The sequence below is a fragment of the Leptopilina heterotoma genome, unplaced genomic scaffold (genome assembly GCF_015476425.1).
Source record: "Leptopilina heterotoma isolate Lh14 unplaced genomic scaffold, ASM1547642v1 Lhet_183, whole genome shotgun sequence".
Classification (NCBI taxonomy): domain Eukaryota; kingdom Metazoa; phylum Arthropoda; class Insecta; order Hymenoptera; family Figitidae; genus Leptopilina; species Leptopilina heterotoma.
This window is the reverse complement of record NW_025110901.1, coordinates 2,461,807-2,485,877: the sequence shown is the minus strand read 5'-3', so window position 1 is coordinate 2,485,877 and position 24,071 is coordinate 2,461,807. Positions and strand designations below refer to the sequence as shown.

The 24,071-nt window shown below is 22.3% G+C and overlaps 1 protein-coding gene across 2 annotated transcripts in view; it reads right to left on the bottom strand.

Moving 5' to 3' along the window:
- Positions 1 to 24,071, bottom strand: part of LOC122500369 (protein kinase C) — a 46,508-nt gene that overhangs the window by 5,789 nt on the left and 16,648 nt on the right. The window contains exons 3-7 of one of the 2 annotated variants that reach the window (XM_043609273.1): positions 18,360 to 18,588; positions 9,151 to 9,182; positions 8,378 to 8,448; positions 4,737 to 4,878; positions 3,820 to 4,371 (exon numbers count right to left, since the gene is read on the bottom strand). In XM_043609273.1, coding sequence (XP_043465208.1) covers positions 3,820 to 4,371; positions 4,737 to 4,878; positions 8,378 to 8,448; positions 9,151 to 9,182; positions 18,360 to 18,588 — 1,026 coding nt within the window. Of the gene's footprint in view, positions 1 to 3,819; positions 4,372 to 4,736; positions 4,879 to 8,377; positions 8,449 to 9,150; positions 9,183 to 18,359; positions 18,589 to 24,071 lie in introns of those variants that run through there. The other variant, XM_043609274.1, reaches the window with a different exon arrangement.

Below are 24,071 nucleotides of genomic sequence, written 5' to 3'. Positions count from 1 at the left end.
TAATACTGACCGGTCAAAAATAATTTTTTCTTATCTTTGGCTGCAAAAAGTATGCGGGGAACTTTAAAATTCAAACAACTTCCAGTGAGACATTTGTTTATTACGATGTGAAGAAGTTTTCTGTAAAATTGCAGAAAGATTAGTTTTATATTTACAGAAATACAATAGTTTTAAGAAAAATGCTCGCGCCGCCAACGATCCCTACCGCACAGATTTTAAGGTTAGTTGCACGGTAAAGTTTTATTTATGTATAAATATATGTGTGTAATATTTGCATTGAATTATTTATTAACTATTACATACTATACAACATAGGTATACACTTTTTTAATAATTTTGTAAAATATTATGTGTATGAATAAAAATATTACAAATAATTCTAGCAATATTTAATTAAATTAAGATTATTTCTGATATTTATTTTTGTTAGTATATCGTTTATTTACAACTCAATTTTTATCGACTCTATAATGTATTAAAACTATTACTCAATATGCTGCAACAACACTTAATGTCCTTTTTAATTACATACTATGTTGAATCTAGTATAATCTAATAATATCTATTAAAATATAATAGTTCAAAATATCACAATTGTCAAAAATTGTTTAAAATAAAAATTTTTCCTAGTTTTTAAACAATAATATTAACATCTAAAAACGTTTTATAAATTTAATAATGTTTAAAATAAAAACATTTCTTTTAACACAGATATTAATCTTAATTTAATTAAATACTGCTAGAATTATTTGTAATATTTATATTCATACACATAATGTTTTACAAAATTATTAAAAAAGTGTATACCTATGTTGTATAGTATGTAATAGTTAATAAATAATTCAATGCAAATATTACACACATATATTTATACATAAATAAAACTTTACCGTGCAACTAACCTTAAAATCTGTGCGGTAGGGATCGTTGGCGGCGCGAGCATTTTTCTTAAAACTATTGTATTTCTGTAAATATAAAACTAATCTTTCTGCAATTTTACAGAAAACTTCTTCACATCGTAATAAACAAATGTCTCACTGGAAGTTGTTTGAATTTTAAAGTTCCCCGCATACTTTTTGCAGCCAAAGATAAGAAAAAATTATTTTTGACCGGTCAGTATTAACAATTAAAAATCAATAAACAATTAATTGCTTTTAACATTTTCGTGATATTGTCGTCTTCTATAGGTCCAAATGCATTTGTATACCAAAAATCAAAAGAATTCATTCATTTTTGTCGGAGATACGACGATTTATATTTTAAAATTCAATGAAATTTAACATTGAAAATTAATCACATTTTTTCCATTATCATATAAAAATATTAATTATTCAAAGAAATTTCAAAGAAAAAAAAGATGCGCATTTTTATTTCCTATAAGATGGCAGTTTTCAAAATTCAAAATTTTGAATTTTCATTTTTTACACTTTACGGTACCTTTGACTGACTTTAAAGCGGCTCGCCGAGCGTACGTCCCCTTGTTGTATCCAAGCACTCAATTGATAAAATTTTTCATAAAACTTTAATTATTTTCGTAAATAACAAATTTTCTTGAAAGAATTCTGTTATTTTCAAAAATAATAAAATTCTTTACAAAAATTCAATTTTTTTAGATTTTAATGAAATTCTTCGAAATAATTCAATTATTATCCAAAATAATAAAATTCTTCGCAAAAAATTCAATTCAATTCAATTATTTTCAATAAGTTTAATAAAATTTTTTACGAAAAATTCAATTATTTTCCAAATTTAAATCAAATTCTTGACAAGAATTTAATTTTCTTTCTAAAGAATATAATTTTTTGCAAAAAGTTAATTATTTTCAATGCAAGTTTAATAAAATTTCTCTAACAGATTCAATTATTTTTAAAAAAAATTGTAATTAAATTTTTCCAATAAATCAATTTTTTTAATATAATTATTTAATTATTTAACTTTAATATAATTCACGCAGAAATTCAATTATTTTTAAAAATGTTTCTAAAATTATTTTCAAGAATTCAATTATTTTCAAAAATAATAAAATTCTTCACAGAAAATCAATTATTTTCAAAAAATTTAGTAAAATTATTGACAAAAATTCAATAATAAAATTCTATGCAGAAATTTCAATTACTTTCAAAAATTTTAATAAAATTTCCGTAGAAATTCAATTATTTTTAAAAATGATAAAATTCTTCACAGAAAATTAATTATTTTAAAAATTTTTAGTAAAATTCAATTATTTAAATACAAAAATAAATATTTTATTAAATAATTGAATGTTTTTTTAAAATTGAATTTTCATGAAGAATTTTATCAAACAAATTTTTAAATAATTGAATTCTCTGGACAAATTTTAATAAAATTTTAAGAATAATTTTATTTTTCGGAAATTTGATTAAAATTTGATTAAAATAATTAAATTTCTCCAAAGAGAAAAGAGTTTTTAAAACTTTTTTTTTATAAGAGTTTTTGAAAATAATTGAAATTTTGCCAAGAATTTTATTAAAATTTTTCGGAAAATATTTAAATTTCGGAGAAAAATTTATAAAGATTATTGAAATTTTGACAAGAATTTTTGTAAATTGTTGAACAGAGTTAAATTTCTGCCAAGAATTATATTACTTTTGAAAATAATTGAATTCTTGAGATGAACTTTATTAAAATGTCTTTTTAAATAATTGAATTTCTTTGATGAATTTTAATAACATTTTTAAGAATAATTTCATTTTCGAGGAATTTCATTAAAATTGTATTAAAAATAATTGAAAGTCTGAGATGAGTTTTATTATTTATGAAAATAATGAAATGTTTGCGTAGAATTTTATAAAATTTTTTTTTTAATAATTGAATTCTTTTGGAAAATTTTATTAAAGTAGTAGATTTATTAAAAATCATTGAATTGAGGAAAGTTTCTGAAAATAATTGAAATAAAAAATAATATAAAATAATTTGACATGAATTTTATTAAAATTGATGGAAATAATTGAATTTCTAAGAAGAATTTTACTAATTTGGAAAATAATTGAATTTCTGCAATCATTTGTACCTAATTGATTCAAAATTCAATTTCTTTTAGTCTTTTTAATTAAAATTCTTCTATAAATCCATTACTTTTTAATAATCAATTAAAAATATATATTAAAAAATTTAACTAATTTCAGAAGAATTGGAATAATTGAAATTTTTCAAAAATCTACGTTCTTTAAGACGATTGAAAATTAAAATTTTATAAAATTTCAAATTAAAATCTTTTGAAATTCATCTATACTTATGAAAATTGTAAACGTAACTCTTTTAAAATTCAATTAATTTTGGAATATTTATGTAAAATTAGATTTTAAGAATAAACTTTAGAAAATAACAATTTTCCAGGATTTCGATCAAAATTTTATGACTTTTACAGGTTTTTCAGAATTTATAAAATTCCCTGACATTTCTAGGTTTTGCAGGTTGTGTGGCAACCCTGAGAACTGAATTTCAAAGAAATTAGTTGTAATTTTTAGAAAATAGTCAAATTTCTGAAGGTTTGAAATTAAAATTTAATAAAATTTTAATTCTTATGGAAAAATAAATAACAAATTTAAATATTTATAAATAGAAAATAATTAAATTTTAAAAATCAGTGAAAGGTTAGGCGATACTTTTCTGATAAAATAAAATAAAATAAAATAAACGACTTTTTCGTTTTTTTTTCATGTGCTTAGACAAAAGCCATTTTTTTCGCTCCTCAAAGTCAATCCGAGGCCTAAATTTAACGATTTTCGTGACTTTTAGAAAAACCCTATTACTTATTATAAAAATTTTTTTTGTTGTATCTGTTTTTACGAAACTGACCTCCATTGACGTATTCCATAACAAAAAAGAGTCTCTCTTTGGTTTGAAAGCAACTGTGTAGAGCAGTGAGAAATGGATGTTTGGCAGCGAGAGCTAGAATACGTTTTTCCGTCATTGTACAATCGACATCGTCGTCCTGAATAATGACGTCCTTTTTCAATACTTTAACAGCGTAGACCTCATCAGTATTGCTCTTTTTCTCAGCCAACATGACTTTACCAAAACTACCTTTGCCCAATACTTTGATAAAATTAAAATCAACGAGATTCACTTTTTTCATTTCACTCTCGCTTCCTGACACTGAACCCTCGACGGGTGTTGTTGCATCCTTCGATTTTTGCGACGTTAACAATGAATCGGGCGTTGGTGATTCTCTGCTTGGAATCGATGAATGTCCACCAGCTGCGAATTTATAATTAATTTTCGGCGTTTTCACTTGTTTATCAGCCGAGATGCCAATTGTGCTGAGCACCTCGGCCATTGCTTTGGTATTAATTCCACAATTATTCGCCACATTCTTTTGGCATCTCTTGTGAACATTCATACTGCAAACTGGAAAGAAACAAATTTTATATTTATTAACAAATAATATTATTTAACAAATTTATTTACCAAAATTATTAAATGAAATTTATTTATCCAAATTATTCAATGAAATTTATTTATCAAAAGTATTAAATGAAATTTATTTACCAAAATTAGATTTTATTTCGACTTTTTTATTTAATTCGATAAATTATATCTGTAGTACTTTATTTATAAATGTATCAACTTTTTTTTATTTTTTTCTAATTTTGTAAATTGGAAAAAGCAATTTTTGGTAATTTTTATTTTTAACAAAAAAAGTGAATAGAAAAATTTTTTTATTTTTGAGAAAATATTTTAGTTCTTTTCTTTCGAAATAATTGAAAAATTACCTTCACATTGTAGTCCCTGCTTGATCAGACCGTAAAGAAGTGATCCACAATGATCACAAAATGTGAAACGCTTGTAATTGTGAACGACAAAACGGTGGGGCACGTCTATACTGAATCGAGCCCCTTGTGTGCATTGGCTCGTCTGAAAAATTCATTTTCAAATTCAAAATTCAATTTATTAAAATTGTAAAAATAGAAAATAAAATCAAAAAAAAAAAAAAAAGAAAACAATAGAAAATTGAAAAATTAGTTTTCAAATTCAAAATTCAATCTATTAAAATAGTAAAAATAGAAAATAAAATAAAAATAAATTTAATATATTAAAACCTAGTAGAAATAGAAAATAAAATAAAAAAGAAATAAAATAAAACAATAGAAAATTAAAAAATTAGTTTTCAAATTCAAAATTCAAGAAAGTGAAATAAAGAAATAAGAAATAAAAAAAATAAATAGGTGGAATAAATAAATAGATCGTAAAAAGAGAATTTTACAAGGATCACAGTATGCTTTTTTTTCCTTAGAATAATTAATTAACTAATTTATTTAATAATTAATTAACTATTTTCTCAAAATATATGACAAAAATTAAATTCAGTATTAATTTTTTTACTTTCATGTGTTTTAATAAAATTCTATGAAGCAATTCAATTATTTTCAGAAATTTCATTAAAATTCTTCATAAGAATTAAATTATTTTCAAAAATTTTAATAACATTCTTAATAAGAATTCAATTATTTTTATAAATAAAATATATTCTTCGCAGAAATTCAATTATTTTCAAAAATTTTAGTAAAATTCTTAACAAGAATTCAATAACAAAATTCTTTGCAGAAATTTAATTACTTTAAAATTTTTTTTTTTAATTCTCAGAGAAATTTAATTACTTAAAAATATTTTTTTTTTATTTTCCATAGAAATTAAATTATTTTCAAAAACTTTAATAAAATCTTGTGGCACGAATCCAATTATCTTTTAAAAAATTAAAATTCATTCAAAAATATCAATTATTTTTAAAAACTTTAGGATAATTTTATGCCAGAATTAAATTATCTTCACACATAACAAAATTATTTTTAAAAATTCAATCATTTTTAAAAACTAAAGTTTTTGAAATTAAATTTAGATTTTTTATTTTCTAAAAAATTCATTTATTTCCGTAAATATCGAAATTTTTCGCAAAAATTTAATGATTTTTAAAATTTTAAATCAAATTTCAGACAAGAATTTAATTTTGTTTATTAATACCAAAGTTAATTAAATAATAATAATAATTAATTAAATTGTTCATCAAACTTTAATTATTTTCGTAAATAACAAAATTCTTCACAGGAATTAAATTGTTTTTAATAAATAATAAAATTTCTTGAAAGAATTCAGTTATTTTAAAAAATAATATAATTCTTCCTAAAAATTTAATTTTTTAAAAATTTTAATGAATTTCTACGAAATAATTCAATTATCTGAAAAAGAAAATAAAATTCTTTGCAAAAATTCAATTCTTCAAAAATTTTAATGAATTTCTTCGCAATAATTCAATTATTTTTAAAGATAATATAATTCTTCCCAAAAGTTTTAATGAAATTCTACGAAATAATTCAATTATTTGAAAAAAATACAATTCTTTGCAAAAATTCAATTTTTTAAAAGTTTTAATAAAATTCTTCGAAATAATTCAATTATTTTAAAAAATAATAAAATTCTTAACAAAAATTCAATTATTTAAAAATTTTAATGACATTCTTCGAAATAATTCAATGATTTTCAAAAATAATAAAATTCTTAACAAAAATTGAATTTTTTTTAAATTTTAATAAAATTTTACGAAATAATTCAATTATTTAAATAAAAAATAAAATTCTATGCAAAAATTCAATTTTTTAAACATTTTAATGAAATTCTTTGAAATAATTCAATTTTTTTCAAAAATAATAAAATTCTTAACAAAAATTAAATTTTTTTAAAATTGTAATGAAATTCTACGAAATAATTCAATTATTTGAAAAAAAAAAAATTAAATTCTTGGCACAAATTCAATTATCTTTATAAATTATAAAATTCTTCGCAGAAAATCATTTATATTTAAAAAAATTTTAGAATAATCCTTGTCATTAATATAATTCTCTTTATAAATAACAAAATTATTTTCAGAAATTTAAATATTTAAAAAAAAATTTTAATAACATTCTTAATGAAACTTCTATTATTTTCGTAAATAACGGAATTCAATTATTTTCAATAAATAATAAAAGTTCTTAAAGAAATTCAATTATTTTTAATAACTTTATTAACATTTTTCACAAAAATTAAATTATTTTCAAAAAATTTAAATTTCTTTCTTGTCAAGAATTCAATTTCCTCTATAAAGAATAAAATTGTTTACAGAAAGTTAAATATTTCCAATGTAAGTTTAATAAAATTTCTCTATTAGATTCAATTATTTTCAACAAATTTTAATGAAATTTTACGAAAGAATACATTTTTTTATAAAATTTTTTTTAAGAAATTAAATTATTTTCAATGCAATTTTAATTAAATTTCTGAAATAAGGGAAAGAATTGATTTATTTTTAATGACTTTAATATAATTCCTGCAGAAATTCTATTATTTTTAAAAATTTTAATAAAATTCTTGTCAGTTATTCAATTATTTTCAAAAAAAAAAATAATAAAATTCTTCACAGAGAATCAATTACTTTTAAAAATTTCAGTAAAATTTTCGACAAAAATTCAATAACAAAATTCTTTGCAGAAATTTCAATTACTTTGAAAAATTCTAATAAAATTCACACAGAAATTCAATTATTTTTAAAAATTTTAATAAAATTCTTGTCAAGAATTCAATTATTTTTCCAAAAAAAAAATAAAATTCTTCGCAAAAGTTCAATTATTTTCAAAAATTTTAATCAAATGCTTGTCAATGATTCAATTTTCTTCATCAATAATAAAATTTTTTACATGAATTCAATTATTTTGAATGGAATTTTAAATAAATTTCTGGATTTCTTTGGAAAAATTGAAATTGAAATTGAAATTATTTGAATTTGAGTCGAATTAGAAATGAGATGAATCACAGAATCCAAAAGATGAAAAATTTTTGACAAAATAAAATTCAGAGTCAATTAAGATTTTAATCGATGGAAGTTTTAAGAATTTAGAATTTAAACTTATGATATATAAATTCTGTTAAAACTTTTTCAGTTTATAAATAAATTAATTAATTAATTAAAAATTTCTTAAAATTAGCTTTGATTGAAAATATTATAAAAAGTTTAGAAAATAGTTGAGAATTAAAAATTTTGAAAAAGTAAAATGGTGACAATCTGTGATCCCTGAATTTATTATTAGTTATTATTTATTAAAAAGTAAAATGAAAAATAAAAATTACAAAAAGATACTAATTTATGAAAATTTAAATTTCTCAAAAAAGTTTATTTCATGTTGAACCATTTTTATTTAATTTTTATTTTATAATAAATAAATAAAAAATAAGAAGACAATATTAAGTAAAGTTTCAAAAATGAAACCAAATTATAAAAATATTTAAATTAAAAAATTGAAAAATTAAAAATTAAATTTAAAAAAGAAAAAAAAGTTTAAAAGTTGAAATTATTAAAAATATAATAATACGAAAAATAATTTACCTCGTCTCTCATTCCAGGGCATTTTGTTACTACCAGTTTGTGACATCTTTTGTGAACAACACACGTACAAACTGTAACAAATATCATCATTTAAAAAAACAATTCTCGTACATTAATCACCAAATATAAAATTCATTTAAAGCGACTGTCACATGCATTATAAGCGTATTAACAAAACAAAACAAAAAGAAACGAAAAAAAAAAAAAATAATTAGTCTGATCCATAATTGAAATTAAATGAGTAAGCAGACAATGAGGAAAAAAAAGACAATGAAACAAGGATTAAATACACGATAGAAAAAAATCCAAAAAACCACAAAGACAAAATTTAAAAATCAAAAAAATAATAAAGGCGAACCTGCGATATTATTTCCCCGAAAGGAAGAGAGAGAATACATGCAAAATAAAAAGTGAGCCAAATTTTTATTTTTTTAATGTTTTTTAAAATTCGGACTTCCACAGTTGAGAGAAGAAATCAGAAAAGCATTTTTATAGACATCAAAGAGACGAAGGACAAATGTCTGAGGAAGCTGAGATTCTCAGGCTTAATAGTTCTCTGAGTTGATAAAAACTCTACCTGCGTGAAAAGAAAAATAATAATAATAAAAAAGTATACCAAAAAAAATACGCATCACAAAAAATATAAAGAAAATGAAATGCACACTCAAAAAAAAAAACAATTGGTTCTGCAAAGCGAGAACATATATTTAAATTATATGTATAACGTAAAATATGTATAAACGTTAATAAAACGTGATTTGTGTCTTTCTCACCTTGACACTGATAGCCCTGCTTGCCCAAGCCCCTGAAATACAACAGACAAAAAACACGTCACATCATCTCGATGATTAAACCCCTTATTATGGTATTTCAAAAAAAAAAAACACACACACATACATTCGTCATTATTTCCACTTTCGCCCAAATTGTAATATTTTAATGCAAAAAAAAAAAAAAAAAAAAAAAAAAAAATTTTAAAGAAAACTATTTTGAACTCTTAAGATACGAAGATGGATACGAACAAAAATGAGAAACGAAAGGAAAGTACAAAGGAAAAATAAGAATTTAAAAATATTATTTACTGATAGAAATGAAAATTGTCTATAATTTCTACTTTTAACAAATTATGCTCATTTGTAATTATAAATTATCACATTTTTTTTTATTATTTATTTTATAATTCAATGATAATAAAAAAATATTAATAAATAATACTAATAATAATAATAATTTAAATTTTTTCAGAATTTTTCACGAAACAATTGTCAATTCATTATACTTTAGTCAATTCAATTGTCAATAATAATAATAGTTACAGGGTTGTCACGCTTAATTTCAAATTCCCTGACTTTTCCAGGTTTTCCAGGTTAAAAAATGTAATTTTTCCAGGTTTTTAAAACTACATTTATATTTTACCAAATTTTTAATTTTTAATTTTTAATTCATGTTTTATAATAATTAAAAATGGCTCAGTGATAAAATCATTATTTTATATTATAAGAATATTGTTACTGTAACTTTTTAAAAATTACTTTCAATATTTTAATTCAAATATTGTTTTCCACAATTTTTTAACTAAAATTCTTCTTTATAAAGTTTAAATTAATTATTATTAATAATTTCTAAAAACTCAATTATTATCTAATGTTTTAATTGAAATTCATATTTCAATCAATTATTATTATTAGAAAATTCTACGACAATTCAATTATTTAAATACAAACAAAAATAATTTATTCAAGAATTCAATGTTTTTTAAAATTCAACTCTCATTTCAAGAATTTTATCAACAAATTTTTAAATAGATAATTAAAATTCTTTTCACGAATTTCAATAAAATTTTTAAAAATAATTTCATTTTTTGAGAAATTAAATTAAAAATGTATTAAAAATAATTGAATCTCTGTAAAAAAAAATTTCAATGAATTGAGAAAAGTTTTTGAAAATAATTGAAATTTTGTCAAGAATGTTATTAAAATTTTTTTGAAGAATTGAAATATTGACAAGAATTTTATTAAAATTTTTGAAAATAATTGAATTTTAGAGAAGAATTTTAATATTTATAAAAATAATTGAAATATTGACTATAACTTTTTTTAATCTTTTGACCATAATTGAATTTCTGCGAAGAATTTTATTACTTTTAAAAATAATTGAATTCTTGAGACGAATTTTTTAATAATATTTTTTTTTTAATACCTAATTATTTTTAATACAAAAATAAATAATTTATTGAATAATTGAATGTTTCTCAAAATTGAATTCTCTTAAAGAATTTTATCAAACAAATTTTTAAATAATTGCATCATTTTGAGGAATTTTAATAAAATTTTAAGAATAATCACATTTTTCGAGGAATTCGATTAAAATTGTATTAAAAATAATTGAATCTCTGTAAAAAATTTGATTGAATTGAGAAAAGTTTTTGAAAATAATTGGTTTTTTCAAGGTTTATAAAAATTCCCTGACATTTCCAGGTTGCGTGGCAACCCTGTAATAGGCAATAATAAAAAAAAATTAATATTAGGTCACCAATATTTTTCAAGAAAATATTTGAAATAATTCATAAAATTATTTTCACCACAATTTTTTTGTGAATAATTCAATGTCCATAAAATATGGGTCAGAAAATATTTTGACTCCTTTTGAATTTTTATTCTTCTAAAAAATTGTGATTTGATTTGATTTGATATTTTAAATTTAAATTTAAAATTTTTAAATTTGATTTTTAAAACCCATGCGTAATTTTATACAGAAAATGTTTTTGTATCTAGAACAAAATTTCCGAATGAAAAATTTAATTTTGACTATTTTTGTGAAGCAATTTTTTTTTTTGAAAAAAATTTATTTTTAGTTCAAAAATGTTTAAATAAATTAATTGTTATGCAATTTTTCTATTCGACAATTATTCATTTGTTTATTCTTCTAACTAATTTCAGGTCATAATTTTTAAATAATATATTTATGATATGAATTTTTTTTTCTTCTCTGCCTTTTTTTCCTTAAAAAAAAAGAATTCTTAAAATTCTTTTCTGTTCATAAAATAAATAAATAAATAAAAATAAGTATTTTCTATTTTTTATGCAGAAAAAAATTATTTGAAATTAGTTTCGAAAAAAAAACAAAAGAATTTTCAAATGGAAAACTTGAATATAATAGAATTTTTTAACATTTTTCGTCTAAAAATAAATTGCTGCAAAAATAATAAAAATCAAATTTTTCATTCGGAAATTTTGTTCTCGATACAAAATCATATTTTCTTACAAAATAACGCATGGATGCCCTTAATAAAAATAAAATTATAATAATTATAATGAAAATAATTATTAAAAATAAATAAGTAAATAAAAATAATAATAAAAAAATTATAAAAAATAACAACGATTGTAATAATAAATACTTTGATTATTTTTTTTATTATTATTAACGGAGAGAAATTCCTTTCAAAATATGTTTCATTTCAATGCTATCGTTTCGAAAATTTCCTCGAAATTATCATTTACATTCAAATAATATTTAATTATCGGCGCGTTGATTTTAATTATAAAGTTTCATTAAATTTTTAAAAAATAAATGTGAATAACCGTTTAATTTTTTGAAATTTAAACAGGGAAAATGGAAATTGATCAGGAAAATCAGAGAAATATTAAGGAATTTTATCAAAAGTGATGGAAAAATGTTAAATTTCTAGAATTTAATTATAAAAATTCTCGTTTTTAGTGTAAACAAATTTTTTTGACACACAAATTAAAAATAATTATTTATGTTAAATATTATTTAAATTTTAAATAATTTTATTTCAAAATCTAAAAATATAAAAAAATTCTAATTCAATTTTTTAAAATTCTTTTATTTAAAAAAAAATTTATTAATTTTATAAATTTTATTTAATTTTAATTTTTTTTAAAATTCTATTTATTAATTTAATTTTATTAAATTTAATTACAAAGTAATTATTAAAGAATTTTTTTCGATTATACAAATAATGATTTTATCACTCGGTCATCAGAATAATAAGTAATAATAATTTAACCATTTTTATTAAACATTTAAAAAAATCGATTTTTCAAAAAATTTCAATGCAGAAATTGGTAAATCATTGAATTTTACAAAGAGTGACAATCAAATGTAATTAAAATGTTTGTTAGTATTATAAAGCATCCAAAAAAGGGTCCAAATTTCATCTAAAATTATTTAATTTCGAATGAGTAAGATTGAAAATTTTTATTATAACGAAATAACAAAAAAAAAGATATAAAATAAATATTTAAATAAATTAATAAAATTAAACAGTTAATTTTAAAAAGATTTGAATTCAACATTTTTTCTGTATTTTAAATTAAAGTTGCAGAAAAAAAGAAAATAAAAAATTTTTTAATTCTGAAAAACTTGGTTTTTTAAACATTTCAATTCAATATTTTAAATTTAATCGAATTTTAAAAACGATTAATTGAACATTTTTCAAATAATTGAAATTTTTCTAAAATTCCTTAAGTTCCTATTAAAAATAATTGAAATTTTTTCTAAAAAATTTTATTGGAATTTTTAAAAATAGTCACAATAATTAATTTTATTTTTAAAACCAATAGACACTTTTAAAATTTGAAATCAAATGTTTCCTTTTGAAAATGATCTTTTTTTTATAATAATTATAATTATTGAACTTTCTTTAAATTTTTATTGTAATAGGAATCAGGAAAAAAGTAAATTTTCTGAATCCGTCTAAAAATCAGGGAAAAACAAAATCAAATTTTTGTGACAATTAATTAATTAATCCCAAGGATCATTAATGGACAAAATATTAAAAATAAACTAAAATTCTCAAGTTTAACAAAATTGTAACAAAATGGAAAAAAATGTTCTTTATTTGTCATTTAATTAAATTCATATTATTAATAATAATTAATTTGAAATATATTTTTTAGTCTTTATTTAAAATGCAAATTTTCAATTTTTAATTTGAAATAAAATTCAAGTAAAATAAGCAGCAAATTTTCAAAAGCTGCAATTGAAGTAAATAAAATATTTGAAATAAAATTGAAATAATTTTAAAATTGGAAATAAGATTGAAATAAATTAAAAATTTTTAATAGAATTGAAATAAATACAAAATTTGAAAAAAAATGGAAAGAAATAAAAAGTTTGAAAAAAAATTGAAATAAATTAAAAATTTAAAATAAAATTGAAAGAAATAAAAAATTTGAAATAAAATTGAAATAAATGCAAAATTTGAAATAAAATTGGAATAAATTACAAATTTAAAATAAAATTGAAATAAATTAAAAATTTGAAATAAAATTGAAATAAATAAAAAATTTAAAATAGAATTTAAATAAATAAAAAAATGTTAAATAAAAATGAAACATATAGATTGAATAAATATTTTATTTACTTAATTCTTATATCGATGAATAAATTCGCAAGATTTTTACGAGAATTTTTCTCAACACACTGTACTTGAATATTAATGACAAAATCCTAATTCAGAAATAAGCGCTTCCATGAAACAGATAATTCCCGCAATATTACACAATTTATAATCTGAGTCATCATATAGTATATAACGTAAATGTGAAAATCCACTTTTTAGTCATATGTAAAGAATCTCAAAGATTTCATACTCATTAGCTCGAGTTGTATATATTAAAGGCAAAAAGAAAGCATGCAAACTTCTAGGAAACTGATTATAACGGTTGTTAATTATAATATTATATCAAATTTATATATCCGTTTAAAGAGATCTTATGAAATGAGTCACACATGCAACCTGAGAGTAAAACCCAAAACCCCGTTTATATCGTAAGAATTCAGTACATAAACACCTAAAAAAAAATTTTCAAAAAATTTTTCAAAATTTTCCTCTTTTTCTCTTAATTTTTGATTATTTTATTTTACAAAAAATATTTTTCTTCTCAATTTATAATAATAATTTTCCACTTCTGGACCAATAAAACTTTTAATTTTTTATTGCACAAAAAATATTTTGTTTCTCAATTTACGATAATAATTATTTCCACTTCTGGGCAAATAATACTTTTTATTTCTTATTCCACAAAAAATATTTTGTTTCTCAATTTACGATAATAATTATTTCCACTTCTGGGCCAAAAATACTTTTTATTTTTTATTCCACAAAAAGTATTTTCTTTCTCAATTTACGATAATAATTATTTTCACTTCTGGGCCAATGAGCTAAAGTTTCGAAAAATAATAATTACAGAGTTATACCACGCTTTTGCTTATTTCAAACTCCCTGATTTTTCCAGGTTTTCCAGATTAAAAAACGAAATTTTTCCATGTTTTTAAAACTACATTTTTTACATTTAAACAAAATTAAATAACTCTCTGATTCTCAGGCAAAACTTTGACGAATTTCGATTCAATTATTCATTTCTAGAATTTTTAACTATACAATTTTTGAAAAAGTTGTTTGAGAATTTTTAAATCCTTTTATTTTACAATTCAATTTTACGAAATTAAGATTATTTGAAAATTCTTCAAATTAAATGTATATTTGAAAAGAAAAATTTTATAGAATTAAAAAAAAATTCAATTAAACTTTTTGAAAAAATTAATTCTACATAATTATTAAAATGTGAAAATTCAGAATTTCAAAGTTTTTAATTTGAAACCTTCTAAAAATTCAATTATTTTTAAAAATTCACGCTATAATGCTTTCAATATTCAATTATAATCTAAAACTTTAACTGAAATTCAATTTTAAATCAATATTTATTTAAAAAATCTACGAGAATTAAATTATAAAAAAAAAACAAAATTAATAAATAATCTATTGAATAATTGAATGTTTCTTAAAATTAAATTCCCATTGAGAATTTTATTATTTACGAAAATAATTGAATCCCTGTAAAAAATTCTATTATTTATGAATAATTGAATGATTGTTAAGAAATTTGTAAATAATTGAATTCTTGTGAAATTATTATTATTTTATGAAAATAATCAAAGATTTGTGTAGAATTTTATTAATTTTTTTTTAAACAATTGAATTCTTTTGAAAAATTATATTAAAATAGTAGATATTGAAAATCATTGAATAGAAGAATTTTTTTTTTAAATATAATTGAAATTTTGCCAAGAATTTTATTTATCAAAATTTTTGAAAATAATTGAATTTTGGGGATGAATTTAATTATTTCTAAAGATAATTGAAATTTTGACGAGAATTTTTAAACATAATTGGATTTCTGCGAAAAAGTATGAAAAATTCAGAATTTCAAAGTTTTTAATTTGAAACCTTTTTAAAATTCAATTATTTTCGAAAAATTCAGACTCTAATGCTTTCAATATATTCAATTATAATCTAAAATTTTAAATGAAATTTATTTTTAAATCAATATTTATTAGAAAAATCTACGAGAATTCAATTATTTAAATTGAAAAATAAACATTTAATTAAATAATTAAATGTTTCTGTAAATTGAATTATCATAAAGAATTTTATAAACAAAAATTTAAATAATTGAAATATCTTGACAAGTTTTAATAAAATTTTTAAAAATAATTTCATTTTTCGAGAAATTCTGATTAAAATTGTATTAAACATAATTGAACATAACCAAAGAATTTTATGAGTTTTTGAAAATAATTCAATGCCTGTGAAGTTTTAATTAATTATGAAAATAATTAAATATTTGCGTAGAATTTTAAAAAAAAATTTTTTTAATAATTGAATTCTTTTGGGAAATTTTTTTAAAGTAGTAGATATTAAACGTCATTGAATTGAGGAAAGTTATTGAAAATAATTGAAATTTTACCAAGAATTTTATTAAAATTTTTAAAAATAATTGAAAACCAAAAATTTTATTAAAATTTTTGAAAATAATTTAAATTTTACCAAAAATTTTATTAAAATTTTTTAAAATAATTGAATTTCGGAGAAGAATTTTTATTATTTGTAAAGATAATTGAAATTTTAAAAGAATTTTTGTAAATTTTTGATCATAATTGAATTTCTGTAAAGAATTATATTACTTTTGAAAATAATTCAATTTGATGAATTTTATCAAAATTAAAAAAAAATATTTGAATTTTTTCCAGAAATTTTATGAAAATTTAATTGAAAATAATGATATTCCTTCGAAGAATTTTTTTATTTTTTGGAATAATTGAATTCTTGTGAAGATTTTTATTAATATTTTTGAAAATATAATTTAATTTTTTCCAGAAATTCCTGTGAACTTTTATTTATGTACGAAAATAATTAAATGTTTGCGTAGAATTTTATTAAAAATTTTTTTTTTAATAATTGAATTCTTTTGTGAAATTTTTTTAAAGTAGTAAATATTAAAAATAATTAAATCGAGAAAAGTTTTTGAAAATAATTGAATTTTGAAGAAGAATTTTATTATTCATAAAAATAATTGAAATTCTGACGAGAATTTTTCTAAATTTTTGGACATAATTAAATTTTTACGAAGAATATATTACTTTTGAAAATAATTGATTTCTCGAGACGAATTTTATTAACATTTTTAAGAATAATTATACATTTTTCGAGAAATGAAATTAAAATTTTATTAAAAATAATTGAAAATCTGCGATGAGTTTTATTATTTATAGAAATTAAAAATAATTGAATTCCAAAAAAGAATTTTATTATTTATGAAAATAATTGAATAATAATTTATGAAAATAATTTGTAAATAATTGAATTCTTGTGAAATTTTTATTATTTATGAAAATAATTAAATGTTTGCGTAGAATTTTATTTAAAAATTTTTCAATAATTGAATTCTTTTGTTAAATTTTATTAAAGTGGTAGATATTAAAAATCATTGAATTGAGGAAAGTTTTTAAAAATAATTGAAATTTTGCCAAGAATTGTATTAAAATTTTTGAAAATAATTGAAATTTTCCCAAGAATTTTATTAAATTTTTTAAAAATAATTGAATTTTTGAGAAAAATTTTATTACTTTTGAAAATAATGGATTTCTGCAATTATTTGTGATTGTTTTAAAATTCAATTTCTTTTAGTGTTTTAACTTAAAATTCTTCTCTAAATCCATTATTTTTAATAATCAATTAAATATATATTAAAAAATTTAACTATAATTTCAGAAGAATTTTAATTATTAATCTTTTCAAAAATCTACGTTCTTTAAGATTTCTAATTAAATTCATTGAAAATTGAAATTTTCAAAAATTTCAAATTAAATCCTTTTGAAGTTCATCTACTTATGAAAATTGTAAACACAACTCTTTTAAAATTGAATTAATTATGAAATATTTAAGTAAAATTAGTTTTGGAGAATAAGCACAATAACTTTAGAAAACAACAATTTTCCAGGATTTCCATCAAAGTTCCCTGACTTTTCCAGGTTTTTTCAAGGTTTTTAAAATTCCCTGACATTTCCAGGTTTTCCAGATTTCCAGGTTGCGTGGCAACCCTGTAATTATTATTATTTCTCACTGGGCTAAAAGACTGAAGTCTCAATTATTATTATGATTATTGATAATTATTTTTATTTTTAAGGTCGTCTACTTTTAGAAATAAGTATATTTCATTTATTATTAATTTCAAACCCGAAAGGCAGGAAATAAAATTAAATAAATAATACTTAACATTTTAATATATAAAGACAATAATAAATAAAAATAAAAAACTTCTTTCCTTTTAAATAAAATTAAATAAATAATACTTAACATTTAAATATATAAAGACAATAATAAATATAAATAAAGAAATTCTTTCCTTTTAAATAAAAGACAACAAAAAAGGCGATTTATGTACCGAATCCAGCATGCAGTAATATATTTTTTTAATTTTTGTTAATTTTAATAATTTGACTTTGCGAAAGTGATTCGTTTGGATTTTTGTATATATTATTAATTTCACGAGAGAAAAAAAAATTTGCACCAATATCCCAAAAGATAGCGTGATAAAGAGAATATTTAAAAAAAAGAATTGTTCATATATAATTTGAGGAGAGAAAAAAAGAGTGGTGAAAAATACGTTACCATATAAATTCACGGCAGTGAGAGCAGAATGTTGGTTGTCTGAGGAAAGTGGCCATAAACTTATGGCCATTGACTTGATGAACCCTTCTTCGCATTGCACCACGACGACGATTAAAACCCTGACGTTCCTTAAATTCACGTCGTGGCTCTTTTCCTCCGCTCACTGTCCCACCGACAACGCCACTTCCAATACCATCTCCGTCGCCTGCAACGCATCCTGGCTGTTGTCCTAAAAATACGTAATTTCCATTAAAAATTAATGTTTTCCTCTTAAATAAAATTTGTCTTCTTTTATTTCTATTCAAAATTAATGTTTTCTTCTTCCATACAAATTCTCTTCTTCTTTACATTAAAAATTAATGTTTTCTTCTGTAAAAATTCCCTTTTTCACTCAATTACAAATTTTTTGAATTTTTATATTTTAAATCATTATATTATTAAATTTTTAATTTTTCAATTAATTAATTAAATTAAATTCTTTAATTTTAAAATTTTTATTTTTTATATTTTTAAATCATTTTTTCATTTTAATTCAATTTTTTTTGTTTTTGCTTTCTGAAGAAGTAAACACTTCTTCAGAAAGCAAAGAAGAAAAAAAGGATTAGTTTCTATAGTGAAATACAATTTTTTTCCTCTAGTAGAATAGAGACAGAAATATAAGATATTTTTTTTCTTTATTTTCACTTTCACATCTTCTTTTTGAGTTTTTCAACCAAAACGTATTCTACGTTTTTTTTTTAGTATTATCAAAAACGTAAATTTGAATATAAAATTTTTTACATTTTCTAAAAATTATATAAAGTATTAATTTTATAACACAGTTGGAAAAATTCAGTAAAAAATAAAGTATTTTTTTTAATTTAAATTTTTTAAATATATTTTTAATAATTCTTTTGTTTTATTAATTAATAAATTACAATTAATTTTTTTGTATGTTGATTTTAATGATTTTAATATATTTTTTTTATTATCAAAAGCGACTTTGATTATAATTATTAAATTAATTTTCCAATTATTACTCTCGAATATTGTTAAATAAATAAATTATTATTATTATTAATATTTGCTCTTTCATTAAAATGAAAGAGCAAGTTCCGTTTATAACAAAATCAAATTAAATCAAAACCGCTTTTCAAATTATTTTGTAATAAAAAGATATTTAGAGAATATTTAGGACTTTTAGATATAAAACATTGTATTATTAATAAACAATATTTTTTTACAATTATTAAAAATGAATTACGAAATAATTTATTATAATTCATTAAATTTAGGTTCTCACGAAATAAAAAAATATTAAAAAGTATTATAAACTTGCTGAAGTTACGCTCGAAACATGGAATAGAATTTATGGTTATTATGAATATTACAAAACTTATTTTTATAAAAAAATAATAAAATTCTTTTTAAGCATTAAAATATTTTTCCATACAATTTTAATAAAATTTAGCAATAAATTAATAAATAAAAATAAAACAAAAAATAAAATAAAATTTCGCATAAATTCAATTATTTTCAAAAAAAAAAAAATTTTTTTACAGAAATTTAATTATTCATTATTAAGTTTCACTTTTAAGTTTTATAATTAAATCTTTGAAAAAAATTAATTATTTTTAAAAATTTTAATCCTACAATTTTTTTTTGTATTTTATTCAATTATTTTCTAAAATAATAAAATTCTTCGCAGGAATCCAATTATTTTCAATACAATTTTAATAAAATTTTTGAAAAAAATTCAATTATTTTTTTTAATTTTGATTAAATTTATCAAAAGAATAGAATTATTTTCAATACATTAATTTCATTATTCAAATATATTTTATTGTTATCAACACAATTTGAATTCAATTCTGTAAAATATTTTAAGTATTTTCAATCAAATTTTCAAAAAATTTGTGGAAAAAATTTTAGATTTTTGTTAAATTTTGATAAAATTTATCAAAAAAATTGAATTATTTTCAATAACATTTTTAATAAATTATTCAAATAAATTCAATTATTTTCAACACAATTTGAATTCAAATCTTTTAAAAATTGTATTGGTTTCAAAAATTTTGATTAAATTTTTTCCAAGAATTCAATTATTTACATAAATAATAAATTTCTTTGCAGGAATTCAATTATTATCAATATAATTTTAATAAAATTTTTGGAAAAATTCAATTATTTTTTTTAGTTTTGATAAAATTCATCAAATGAATTCAATTAATTAAATTATTCAAATAAATTTTTTTACTTTCAACACAATTTTAATTCAATTCTCTAAAAAATTCTAAGAAAAATCTTCGCAAGAGTTCAATTATTTTCACAAATATTAAATTTCTTTGCAGGAATTCAATTATTTTCATTACAATTTTAATAAAATTTGTGGAATGAAAAATTCAATTATTTTTAAATTTTGATCAAATTAATCAAATTAAATTATTTTCAATAACATTTTAAATAAATTATTCAAATAAATTCAATTATTTTCAACACAATTTAAATTCAATTCTCTAAAAAATTTTAATTATATATTTTCAAAAATTTTGAGAAAAATCTTCCCTGTTAGAAATATTCAAATTGAGCCTCCCTTTTTTTATTACTTATTTTATTTTATATCTGGTGGTGCCATCTGCTTCCGCTATATTTTTCTTTAATCGCCTGTTACGGCGTCTTTCTTTTTTTATTCGTTCAGTTCTCATAGAGACGCTTGAGACAATAGTACATTTTTGTATCTAATTAATCCTTTTTCGCTCATTATTAATAAATCTGTGACTTTACTTAAAACCCTGAATCTTTGGTCTTATTTCGTGATCCCTGGAACCTCGTTAATAGGTTATGGGCCCAGGCCACGAGTAAATAAGTGAAAATAAGTTTAGATTCGAAAGTAAGTTCATTCATTCTCGCGAAAAGAAAGAAAAATGGCGTCGCAAACGGTAACGCGAATAGAAATGCTTAACAAGGATAATTTTGATACGTGGCAAATCCACATGAAAGCATTACTCATTAAAAATGACGCGTGGGGCTTTGTAAATGGTACAAAAGTTAAACCCGAACCTGGTCAGAACAATGTGAACGCGGCGGCTGTAACGCAATGGGAACTCGAAGACAGCAAGGCTCTGTCAGACATATTTTTGGGAATTTCCCCCACGGAATTGAAACAAGTGAAAGAGTGCGTGACGTCGAATGAACTTTGGACGAAGCTAAAAGCCGTATACCAGTCAAGGGGCCCCGCAAGAAAAGCTAACTTGCTAAAACAAATTGTGCTACAACGCATGGACGAGGGCGACGACGTTCGTAGCCATCTTCGAAAATTTTTCGATGCTGTTGATCGACTGAGCGACATGGAAGTTCCGATAAACCATGACCTGCTGTCGATATTGCTACTTTACAGTTTACCGGCCAGTTTTGATAGTTTTCGTGTCGCAATCGAGTCGCGCGACGAGCTCCCCCAACCCGAAACGCTTCGAATTAAAATTGTCGAAGAAAGTGATGCGCGATCGAGTAATAGGAAAAATTCTGTGCAGAACGCGATGTTTTCACAAAAGTCAAATAATCGAGTTTACGAAAAGTCGGGTAAATCGGATAAACAAAATAGTGAAAGCAAATTTAAATGTTACAAGTGCGGGAAGTTGGGTCACAAAGCATCGAAATGTTGGTCGAAAGTGAGAAGTGAACAAAACAAAAACAAAACAGAAAATGCGTCGTTATACGCTACTTTCGTACCAAATGAGTGTCGCGAAGCGAGTACCGCGTTAATTTACCCGTCGAATAAAGAACGATGGTGCCTAGACAGTGGATGCACTGCACACATGGCTAAGGATATTAGTAATTTCAAGTTCCTCGATGCAAATATCTCGGAAACATTGAACTTAGCGAATTCTAGTTCAACGAAAATCAGTGCAAAAGGTGCTGTGGAAATGGTAACGCGTGTGAACGAAAGTGACAAAACGATAAATCTCAGTGAAGTCTTGCATGTTCCGGACTTAAGAACGAATCTTCTCTCGGTCGGGAAGATCGTCGACAAAGGCTATCGTGTAATGTTCGATAAACACAAGGCCGAAGTTGTAAACAAGACTGATAACAGTGTGATTCTACGTGCGGATCGGGTTGACGGACTATATTTTGTGAACGATCCAAATGCAAGTGTCAAAAATTCCGCACTAGTGAGCCGCGAAGAGAAAAATACCCTACTCAACTGGCATAAGAAGATGGGACATCTGAATGCCAGGGATCTTCGTGAGGCAGTGAAAAATCAAACAATCAAAGGAATAGAGATCAATAACATCAACTCCAACATCGAGTGCGAAGTTTGTCTTCAAGGAAAAATGACACGCAAGCCGTTCCCGAAAGCATCCTCGAGAAGTTCCGCTCCAGGTGAATTGATCCACACGGATTTATGTGGGCCGATGAAAGTCACATCGAACGGTCATGCCAAATATTTCCTGACATTTACTGACGACTCAACACGTTGGACGGAAGTTCGTTTCCTGCGACAGAAGAACGAGGCATTTCAGGAATTCAAGGCGTTCAAGAGCATGATCGAGACACAATATCAAAAGAAAATAAAATACGTACAATCGGATAATGGGACGGAGTATGTCAACAGGGAATTCAACGACCTTCTCAAGAACTCTGGCATCAAGCATCGGCTGACGGTTCCCAATAACCCGGAACAGAATGGTGTGGCCGAGCGCAAAAACCGAACCTTAGTCGAAATGGCTCGCTGTTTGCTGATTCAGTCCGGACTCCCGGCTTCATTTTGGGCAGAAGCGATCTCAACTGCAAATTTCATAAGGAATCGTTGCCCCTCGGTCTCATTGAAAGGTAAAACTCCCTTTGAAAAGTGGATGGGAGAAGTACCGAATGTCGGAAACTTTCATGAATTTGGCTCGTCTGTTTATTGCCTTAATCGGACTAAAAACACAGGTAAATTCGGACCACGTGCTCGCAAAGGTGTCTTCCTGGGTTTCGCTGCGGACTCCAAGGCCTTCAGGATCTGGATTCCTGAAGAACACAGGGTGGAAATTTCGCGGGACGTGGAGTTCTTGAAGGAATGCCAGAAAACAGATGAACGAAAATTCGAGGACTTCTACCCGGAGCAGATAATCGACAACCACGAGTCAAACGAAATCTTGGAACGGAACGAGACAATCGAGCAGCGCATGCCAACGGATGAAGTTGACGTCATCTTGGACAGGAAAGCAAGCAACCTAGAGGATCAGGAAATCATCGAAACACAAAATTTGACCGATGACTCTGGTGATGACGAGTTACTCTTCGAGGATGCCTCAAGTGAGTATGAACCCTTCCTGGGTTTCGACGTTAATCCAGATCAAATTCCAGGAGATGAGCCTCCTGACGTTCCAGTTCCGGCGAAGGTCAGAGGAAGACCAAGGAAGATTCTCACGGGAAGACGTGGTAGGCCGAGGAAGGGGAACAGGGTCGTTCAAGAGGACATCGATAATGATACGAATTTCGCAAGCACAGCGGAAATCCCGATTGATCACGCAATCTCTGGTCCAGAAGCTGACTCATGGATGGAGGCAATGGCGGACGAATTTTGTTCGTTGCTAGGAAACGACGTCTGGGACCTGGTGGAACGTCCTGGAAACCGGTCGACTATAGGAAGTCGAATGATCCTCAGGAACAAACGTGGTGCTGATGGATCTGTAATCAAGCGGAAGGCGAGGGTTGTCGCAAGAGGATTTTCCCAGCGTCCTGGCATGG